The sequence below is a fragment of the Topomyia yanbarensis genome, chromosome 3 (genome assembly GCF_030247195.1).
Source record: "Topomyia yanbarensis strain Yona2022 chromosome 3, ASM3024719v1, whole genome shotgun sequence".
Lineage (NCBI taxonomy): Eukaryota > Metazoa > Arthropoda > Insecta > Diptera > Culicidae > Topomyia > Topomyia yanbarensis.
Genome location: NC_080672.1, coordinates 103,307,619 through 103,318,824, shown reverse-complemented (window position 1 = coordinate 103,318,824; position 11,206 = coordinate 103,307,619). Strand labels below are relative to the sequence as shown.

Below are 11,206 nucleotides of genomic sequence, written 5' to 3'. Positions count from 1 at the left end.
ATCGTTGAATAGCGTGTGTGGATACGTATTCTGTGTGTACTCAGTAACACAAACGCACACCAGTAGGTGCTGCCCATGTGGAGCTGCTGATCGCGGTATGCTGTGACACCATCACCACAATTGCACGCGCTGCCGAAGATCGCCGAAGTGCGCGCACACAGGTAAAACGACACGATCGATAGAATCGCGACAGCGCGAAGACGGTGCTCGGATCGGTTTTATATTATTTTATTTTCGTAATTTTATTATATCGACAGTGGTCAGCTGGAGCCATATGTAGAATGTTCCTCGTGCGAGCGAAGCGCTAAAATCATCAGAGTGGGTAGACGCGAATCAAGTCACCGAGCCGTGTGTTGTGTTGTGTTGTGTTGTGCGGCGAGTACATACGATCGAGACGACGAAAAAAAAGAAACGACTTGTTGGATTTAGTTTTTGGGAGAGAACCGTCCGGGTGACAGCCGAAATTTGAAGGACGTCGATTGTCCACTGGGAACCGAAAGTTGATGCAACCGGTGTCGGGATTGTGTGCTGTTTTGCAGAAAAAAGAAGTTTTCGTAAAAATAAAAGCCCAAGCCCCCAGTTCGAGGTGTGTTACGAAGGAAAACAACAAGTGGTCGAAGCAGTTTCATCGGTAAACATCTGTGTTCATTGTGTGGAGATTAAGATCCCGTCGGCGAATTCCAGCGAGTCCATTGTCGAGGTAGTTCAGGGAAATCGGTGTCAATTAAGCGACGTTTGATAATTGTTACAAGCCGAAACGTTAGTAAGCACCAATTCACACTAAGATATGTGCGAGTGAGTCAACTGATTTGAACATTAATCGAGCTCGAGTCAAATACGTATCCGATAACATCATAATCTGGATAAAAAACGTGGCAAACCCGAGCTACAAGCAGCGAAGCTAAGCTAACTGTGAGTAAATTGAAAGTAATCATACTCGGAGTGACATGCCAAGTAACCGCACCAGTGCCATCCCTGCGTAAGTGACACATGTACGCAAAAGCTGCGTTTTGATTCGATAAAATAAGACCATACATTCAGTTCGTAGGAGTAAGCGACCGAGAAACGGCGAGATCTGCGACCAAATCAAAAGATAAAAATAATCTCGAAAAGGGGATCAAAACATTAGGAGAGAGTCCCAAAAAAGTAGGAGCAGTCCCGCAGAATAAGAGCAAGCGAAGAAAGACAACTGAATTTTTATCGGACAACGGCGTGTTTTCTGCTGCTGATGTTTCCTGGTGCTCGCATCTAACCATCCGGATCGGTCTGAAGCAGTACGCGGAGGAGAACGAGAGGGACGTGAGTGACCTGATTGCCGCTGAAGCTGAGTAACCTGTGCGGAGAAGCTGTTGCTGGTGCTGCCTACTGTCAAACAGAAGTCGTGTACCGTCCAGTTCATCCATCTGTCAAAACGTACACAGAGAGTGAGATCCCGTCCCAAATAATTCCTTTCAGTTCATTCGGGATCGCGGAATTTCACGGGTGCGAATTTTCTTGTTTCGCGAAAATAATCGGTGTATAGTGTGTGGAAAACAAATTGCTTTACGACACGGCCCTTTCCCGGAAAACTAGAAGCTTAAAACCGACGGTGAAACCGAACGGAAGTGCGCGAGTGTTACGAACCGGTCAACAATTCGAAGAATTCTCGCTACGCGGAAGTGTGTGCATTAGTGGTTCTATTTATTTTGAGAAGTGCCAAATACAAAAGTGACACCGTAAGAAGAAGCGTACCGAACGCTAGAACCGACAGAAACCGCGAGCGTGAATCTTCCTTTGATACCCGTACCCAGAAAAGCCGCAAAAATTTGGGAAATAATGGATCCCAATGCAGCGCGTGATTCGCGCTACAATTTGAACTACAGCATGAGTATGATGAGCGAAACGCCGGAAATCTACGGAAATCCGAACGTTTCGCTGGCCCGCCCTCCGAGCGGTGGCCTAGTCGGCCAGGTCATGTCTCGCGGGGGCGGGGGCCTTATGAGCTCTGCGAATGGACCTCAGTGTGGTGCCGGTGGTGGCGGAGGCGGTGGAGGTGGTGGTGGCGGCGGAGGAAGTCTATCCCGCGGCCTCAAAAGGACCAACTCGGACTGTTACGATGACGGCCGGCAGATGGTTGGTTCGCAGAACCTGACCGGCCTGGAGGGTTGTAACGTTGGATCCGACGTTGTTGACGAAAGCTACACCTCACTGCAGCCGAAGAAGTCACCACCGAGCAACGGGAAGAAAACAAAGGGCCGTGTCAAGATTAAGATGGAGTATATCGATAATAAGCTGCGACGGTACACGACCTTCTCGAAGCGCAAAACCGGAATCATGAAAAAGGTAGGTGAACTGGGTTGTCTGGGTGCTCTGTGCAGCAAAACAGTGATTTTAACCTCAACCTGTGGTGCAAATGTTTTTGTTGTTTAGGGATCTGTCAAAATCAGCTTGTGAGTGCTGGATGTGGGTGTTTCTGTGTACACGCGACGAGCCGATGTTAATCGGTTAGACTGTTTAAGATGAAGTGAAATTTAGCATAAATCAATCAACGATCAAGTACAATGCAGTATGTAGGGCAGCCGTGGTCGATATTTATCATATTTTCATTATAATTGAGTTAATTTCTGTTAATTTTATGAAAACATTACCTAATCAGTGTTGCCATGCACGTGGCCCGTGAATTAAATGAGCGTGCGATGAATCAGACTGCTTATCTTATCTGCAATTTTCGTATCGAGTTTCGTAGTTTGGTGTGATAAGACCAAAACGCGAGAAACGTTGTCTACACTCTTTCCAATTTCAAGTGTTTATCTCACATTGTATTTATTTATTTTGTTGTCTCGGTATTTTCCATTAGCTTTGGATGTATTTAAAAAGTCATTGTCCAACGATAATGACTTGTAACTTCTGGAATCTGCTGCGATTCGTTTCGTGGGAGTCTCTTTGTAATTATCAAACTCGTGGGGGCAATTGCGAAATACTTTATTGCATTAAATACAAATTTCGCTATGTGATTAGGAAATGAATACATTTGAGCGCCAACAAATTAAACCAATTCACTGCAGCAGATCTAAATTTACTTGATGTTTGCAACTAAATAATAGCGTAATATATTTTGGAAATTGATTCAATTTTGATATAATTCAATAAATTTTCTACCAAGAAGAACATGCGAATAAAGTTAACATTAACTGCGCGTAATCAGCAAAACATTTCCTTTTCCCATCAGATGCCCTCCCCATCAATCTGGCAACCTCGCGACCAATGTTTATGTTCATCCAAAAGCACTCTTTTTCTCTTGCTCTCTTTTTCTCCCGTTCTTGGTGGCACGTTGATCAACCGTACACCGGCAAACGTTACGGTTCTCTCTCTCGCGCGCGCTCAGTCACTCACGTAACGCCAGTGTTCACCGCTATACCTGCTTCCACATTTCCGCCCGAAGTGAGAGTGAGAGTTTCGCTGCCGGAGTAGGTTAGGTACCGGCTACTGGCCGCTGCGACGATGATGATGGTTAATGCTTTTTTTATGCTCGTTTATTACTTTTTCCTCCCAAGTCAAGGTATGCTCGCGAGTGCAATGTTTTGAATTCTTTTGCTCTTGTCGCTTTTTTTTGTCTCGCTTTATTCAAGTCTCGGCTGGACGCGGTTTGGTTTTGCTTCTTGTGTTTCGCTTGCCTGGGGGAGATAAATATAGGCACATGTGTACATTGTATAGGCGATTATGCAGGGCGAGACTCGGATTTAGGTGTCTTTTTTGTGTGCAAATTTCGAGATGTTGCCGTCGTTTTTTTTGCTTCTGGCGGGGGATCATTCAGTTGAATTTTATCAACTGCTTTATAGATACGAATTTCGGGAAGGCTGCCGACGAGTTGATAAGATTAGGAATTCTTAGAAAGAGTGCGTAATTTGTAGAGTTGATTGAACTTATATAACAATGCTGGAGTAACTCGTGTAAGTGGTTACAGAGTTCACTTTGAGAACAAATACTGGACGGAACTCTGCTTACTGAACACAGATGACAGTAAAATATGAAAGACGACTTCTTTTTTTGTTGAAAGTCAACAATTATTGTGCCATGCAAGTGGCGGTTCGTGCAAATTTTTTTTTTCGATGTGTTTTTAGGCTGTTACGTTCTTTGTGTTAAATTCTGTTAATCTGTTTTTGATGTGTTTGTTTCAAATCAATTAAGGGTTTCTCACATACCTTAACAATTCAACTTATCTCAATTTTATCGTATGTTAGCGAAGAGCCGTTTTTATCAACCCATTGGTATATTTTAGGCTGACAAAAAGGGGACATATTTACTTCCTCCTTTTTAATGAATTGAATCTGTTTAAATAATTCGCTGTAGTGGCGAGACATAACCACATAAGCCTTTCTGACTATTTAGTATAAATTGCCCTTAAAGGGGTTTTCCGAAGCAAAATTTAAAAAAATGCATATATTTATTTTTGCATTTTTTGCATCTTGTGTGCGAAAAATATGATGAAGAAAGAATTTATTCCAATTCGACTTAGTTCATTCCCATCCCATCAAACGGTTTTTCGTGTGAGGCTGACAAACTCAGTTAAAAAAACTGATGAAACCGGGGGCAGTCCAAATCGTTTTTTTATGAATCCGAAACATGATTTAGGATCTTAAAAATGATATATCAAAATGTGGAAAGCGGCAACTTTGTATAAATGTTAAAATATTCACTTAAGCTGCAACGCCTCTTATTGAAAACTTTAACCGCGAAACCATTTTCCTGATCTGCCCGGAAATGTTATTTAAACTAATGGTGTTTGATCGTTCGAAAATTTTCGCAATATATTCAAAGCTCCAGCGCCGTACTTAGCCCCTAATTTTTTCATCTCGTAAATTTTTTTTTAATAAACAAATTTTATGTCGATTTTTAACACATTTTCAGCCTTTTTCTATTGAAAAGTGTGCCATTTCGCGAAAAATAAAAATGTCGCAAAAACCCTATAGCCGTTTGTAATCGTTCTAAGGAATCGAAAAAACTTCGGTTTTTTTGGCTCTAGGTCCAAAATTACGGGAGATGGATTTACGGCCGTGGACCCTTTCCAAAAATGGCTCGCCGGTGTGAAAGTGCTGTACATTTCTTTTTATTCATCACACATAGTATTAGGAATCCCATTTTAAAAGATCTCGAATCATCTCTTCATTGAGTCAAAAAAAATTATTTCCTGAATATGCCTATTTTTTCGTTCACTACAGTGGTATTACCCATTAAATGAACAATTTTGGATCAAGGATGTATTACCAATGCAATTGTATTAAAATATTGAATATTAGTCTGATATAATGCTGATATCATGCAAGAAAAAGCGAAATCTTGTCCTATTACTGATAAGAATTTGATAGCCTGTTTTTTTTGCATTACTAATGCTATTATTGAAAAATATTGAAATACTGTTTGGAACTGCAATTGACTCCCTTCTAATGCATGGAATGAATATCTTTAACGAAAATTCGTTCTCAAACGATATAAATAATGTTTTGCCACAATTATCTTTAGTAAGTCTCGAACAGGGGTTGCACCGTCCTTCACGGCAAGTTTGCTGTTCACCGTCCTTCACGGCAAGTTTGCTGTTTTTGCTGCTTAGGCTGTATTGCATATGTTCGAAAGCAATGAAATATGCCGAATATAATTTTCAAGAGAAGTTGCACAGCTAATAAACCCACAGCATTGCAATAGCATTATATTGGCTCTATATTCGCTATATAACAACACCAAATGCATGCGTAAAGCATATGTCGTTGAGGCATGCATGCGTTATGTTAGCTTTATATACGTATACAGAGCAAGCAATAATGCTATATTTCTGCTGAACCTCTATGTATTTATCATGCTAATATAGAGCTTCATTGCATTGTGAATGCTACAATGGAATTTTAATGCAACATTGGTTCAAATGTATTGCCAGTATTGTGCAATGGCTTAATGCTTATGGATACTTGGGTGTGGACAGCATCAACTTAGACTAAGGACGTTACGTTTGTGACGATACCTGTATGGTTCGGTAGCTCTTCAGAATACAATTAAGCTTTACATAAATGATATTTATCACTAAAATCACGATATTATCCCTTATAAACTGTCCTATCACTACCTGCTTACATTTAGAAAGTTACGGTTTCCATCAACCAGAATGGCTCAAAATGGCTTGTAAAACATTTCCTTTGTCTCGTACAGGTCCTTGGCGTATGTAGAATCATTTGGAAGTTTTTAAAAAAGCTCCTAAATTTGGAAAGAAAAACTAAAGCAATAAGACTTCTCTGAATATTTTAGGTTCACAGTGATTTTCGGATAAATTCTTTGAATTTGGTAGCATTTTGCGAAACATTTCCTCGAATTTATTAGGATTTTTGCACGTTTTTCCTGAAATTCCAAGATTTATAGGATTGAAATTCATAGAAATTCCCGGAAGATTCCAGAAGGAAATCAAGTTTTGGATTTTCCTGGATTTCTTGTGAGATTGACCGCCTTAAAAGTAAAGGGAGCTCTTGTTGGCAAATTTTGTTTGTCTACAATATTTATTTATTGTTATACAAATAAATTTATCAAACTATTGAAACAAATATGTAAACTAAACGAAAAATGGACGGCTTGCAAAAATTTGAAATAGCAGCGTTATCCATGGTACCATGAATCCTTCCTGGGACAAGTATCCGTTTGTGGGCGCGATAGCGGTAGTAATTCTTCTCAAATGTAGGATAACAGATTTTTTTCATTTCTTACCCTTTTTGGGCTTTAATGAACTTCAAAAACCCCGAAAACGGATATTTAAATATATTTCCAAAGGCGATATGATTTGAAATAGATGCTATGATAGCATATGCGCTAAAACTATATAAGCTATAGGTTTTTGGCAACATAAAATAGGTCGTACTGAGCTAGGAAGCATTTCTTGAATCACTACAATATGTTGGATACTTTTTTATTAATCACGCTCAAGAAATAAATAAACTCATTTCGCTGCGTTTGTCCTACTCGGTTAATTGTATAAGCCTCCATCGAAGCCTCTAGTCGTGTGAAGCCTACCCATTCCATTTAAAACATTGTATCCCATTGTACGAGATTTAGCACTCAAATTTTATGTACATTATCTATTATCAAAAAAAATTTTATCATCTCTATTTTTATACCTTCAAAATTACATAAAATCTTGTTCGATGCTCGATTTTTTCGTAATTAATAAAACTTGAGGAGGTTTTTTACTATTCCTCAGACTTTCCCAATTTCATAAGTTATTGACGAAATACTTTGTTGAAGTTTTGCTCATGGTCGTGCGACTCACCTTGGCTGAAGACCGGACAAAACCTATGTTTCAAATATTGATTTTTTTATTTTTCCTATGTACTGAACTATTGAATTATTTTTTTTATCTGTTTTTTATGTATTATGTATGTACATTCTCCAAATTTTGTGAAAACCGATTAAGAATTAAATTTCTATTAGCAATTTAAACATCGCTGTGTCAGACAATTCTAATGAAATTCATTTTCGAAATCACAGTATCAATCCTCACTTCAAAACATGTTGTTCTTTCACTTTTAATCCGATTTGAGCACAGCTAGTTTCACTTTAAAGGACATTAAAAGAACTTTGTTGATCATTTCAACATGTTCGCTAAATTTGATTCGAACTATGTAATATTACTACAAATGTATCTTAAGTGGGTTGATAGCAACTTCTTTTTTCACAAATGTATTCCGTACAATCAGGTGAAACAGCTCGGAACGATCATCATCTCTACTTTTCGAATATCAAGGTCTCGTTTTGCACGTTTTTGCTCGGAGGGGTGTAAAATCGACATTTTTAAATGTTTGCTAACATCCTCCATGTTGGTGGTGATTAGTGCAAAATAACAACTGAATAAACCGTAAACAAACACTTTTGTAGAAATTAACAAGTTACTTTACGCTTATCCGGACATGCCATAGACTCAGGTGATTCGCATTTCTAATGCCAAAAGATCTTACGGTAGAAGACAAAAAGTTAAGTCGCCGGTAAGATCTAAGCTTGCATATATGATTCTTCCACGCTTTTCTAAACTTTCTCCCTTCAACTCCTTGCTCTCCCTTGAGTACTATGGCTCTTAATATTGAAAAATATACTTCACCTTCCAGTCAGTTATATCTGATCAGTAAAAAAAGATTTATCATAAAAAGGGTATTATGCTTATAAGAAAGGTTCGATAACACTGTTAACGTATCTCAATTTCGTCGTATGTTTGCTTATGTTAGCTACAGCAAAGGCCCATTTTTATCAGCCTATTGGTATATTTTACGCAGACAAAAAGGAGACATATTTTCTACCTTCTTATTAATAAATTGAAGCTGTTAAAAAACTCATCTCACTTTCTTACTATTTAGTATAAATTGCCCTTAAAGCGGTTTCCCGAAGCAAAGTTTAAAAAAAATGATATATTTATTTTTGCATTTTTTGTGCTTTTCTGTTTTATGACAATCAGTGATATAAACTACTCGTGTCATACATTTCCGGTAACTAAAGTGTTGCCAGATGTTAACGAAGTTAATAATTAATTTGTTTACTAGAGTACGCCAAATAGAAGATTTGAGAAGAGACAGCGTAAATCGCTGTCGAACAAGCACCTACGCAATATAAAAATTCTAACAGCTTTACGGTAATAGAGTATTTCGATGAAGTGTCCGAATGGGCCGAAGACGGCTCTCAACCCATAGGCGATATTTTGTTTCTGCGTCGTCTCTGGAAAAAAGCTCTAATAGAGATCATCAACAAGAATTCAGTTTCACTGTAAAGTTGATTGCAATCAATTTTTATTTTTATTGCTATGACATGTACAAATGAATTGGTGTATGTACTTTAATTTACGAACTGAAATGAAACAGAGAAACTGTAGTATTTACGTGTAATTAAATAAAATTCGCTTGTTAGTTTCGAGGGCATTAAACGTCAAGTCTTGTTTGTAGAACACTTTGTTATCTAGAAAATCTGGTCGTATAATCAAGTCTGACGTAACTTTTCATCATCAATCATTTATGGTCGACTAGAAGGCAAAAGACTGCTCCCAGGTGGATAGGTGATCCGGATTCGTGTTTTAATAAACCTTCTAATATCATTTTTTGATGGTTTTAAATCTTTTTGGAAAGATAATTTTTTTTTCTTCCAATTTTATCAAATTTCCTGTTTTATAAACAAAAATTTTCCGGTTGGTTCATAAAAACGGGCCATACTTACGAATCATGACGGGGAGGTTGATTTAAATGTAAATTATGTGTACTATTTTCACTAAAATTTCACGTCAATCCTGTAATAGCTTCCACTCTGTATCCCCATATGATATGGGTACTGCAGCACTTACTCATTATTTTTTACTTCTCGATTAAAATAAAACTCTCTGGCTCAGTACGGTTTGCTACCGAAAGTAAAAAAAGAGAGAAAAAGCGAATATAGCAAAAACAAATTTTCCCATTTTACTCCGGTGTACTTTTAATTTCTCCTGATACTGAGGAAAAAGTTATTGCTTTTGTTTTGCGAAGACAAAATGAGTCATCAATAAGCTTTAATTAACCCATAAATACAACAATAATTTAAGAGTTGCTGCACTCATAAAGCTAATTAGAGAAGTAACGAATTTTTTTTTTATTTTAATGAGAAACTCATAATCTTTGCAAAAGTTTGGCATATTGAAGAAGAGCCTCGAACGCTTGTAAAGGTCCATCCTTATACAGCATGGATACATTGGGGAAAGGTTAGATGTACGCAAAAATCATAAAATCACCAAAAGACGTACGAAAAAAAAACACGATGCAAAATTTTACTCACTGTAACTTTGTCGAATCCTTTTAATTTTGAATTTGAAAGTTCTTACATCAAGTTATATTATACTGTTTATTTGGCTTTAACCCACGTGATCATACATCTGCGATGTTGACATTACATGAGTGAATTCACGAATTAAATTTTGTGTTATCACGAATACGAAGATGCCTTTTAGGCATATAAATTTTAAACTTTTGTGAGACATTTTTACAAATTTCAAAAAAACCTAAAAACTTCTGTGGAAAAAGTTCAAATAATTTTCATTCAGTTCTTCTCATCACATACATCAGCAAAGCAGTCCTGCTCAGCAATGCGAATTGTCGTTTTCAAATGTCAACTTATAGATGAATCTCACTAGAGGTTCCAGGGAGGGGTACGAGGAAACACCTGCCCTAGTATTCGACGAGAAGCTTTTTTAGTCAAAAGATATTTGCATTTCCCTACTTCACTTTGCTAACATCTTAAAAGTGGTCAGTGATCACCTTCAGTTCATTTATCTATGTACCACTTTATTTAACCAAGTGAAAGCAAATTCAATAATTGTGGTAACAAAGGAATTTCGAATTTTTTGCAAGTAATAAGCAAAGTATTGTTTCTATTTGGGGTTGTGGTACCAGTAGTACCGGTACCGAAAATCCGGAGAAAACCAACTCACTTTTGATACTGAAATACCGCTTTCAGGCCCGATATCGCTCATCTACAGGGCGTTGTATCCTGTCTCGCATCTCGTTGATGTAAGTGAAGACTACGATCTTACGTTAGCACACCCAAGAATTAGCGAAATAGCGGTACTCAATAAAATTAAGTACCTGTGTTCTAGGTTCGAATATTCCTCATCAAATATTTTGCAAGGCTGTTTGATAAAGAATATATATATAACAATCAGCCAGATTCCATCAACGACGTTCTTTTGGTTTCTACGGAACTTGTATGTTATGGCAGCGACCTTTCCCGGTCAGGTAAAGCTAAGGAGGGTATATGTCCTCCCGAAGCTACTCAAGATACTGCGCACCTTAAACTAGATCCACAATTGCAGCATTCCGACGGATGCAATCAGCCAGATTCCATCAACGACGTTCTTTTGGTTTCTACGGAACTTGAATGTGATGGCAGCGACCTTTCCCGGTCAGGTAAAGCTAAGGAGGGTATATGTCCTCCCGAAGCTACTCAAGATACTGCGCACCTTAAACTAGATCCACAATTGCAGCATTCCGACGGGTGCAATCAGCCAGATTCCATCATCGACGTTCTGCTCTCCACGGAACTTTTATATTATGGTAGCCAACTTTCCCTGTCAGGTAAATACAATGAATGTATATGTTCTTCCGAAGTAGGACATACAGATGCTGCTCCCGCTGAAAACCCACCCCTATTACAGGTGGACGTCATCGCCGCTCATCTTTCTACCGCTCAA

General features: G+C 38.3%; 1 protein-coding gene across 1 annotated transcript in view; it reads left to right on the top strand.

Moving 5' to 3' along the window:
• The first annotated feature begins 271 nt into the window (after positions 1-271).
• LOC131692636 (serum response factor homolog) overlaps positions 272-11,206 on the top strand; it is a 629,792-nt gene continuing 618,857 nt past the window's right edge. The window contains exon 1 of the mRNA XM_058979791.1: positions 272-2,322. Within this exon, the coding sequence (XP_058835774.1) occupies positions 1,816-2,322 (507 nt within the window). The 5' untranslated portion in view covers positions 272-1,815. The remainder of the gene's footprint in view (positions 2,323-11,206) is intronic.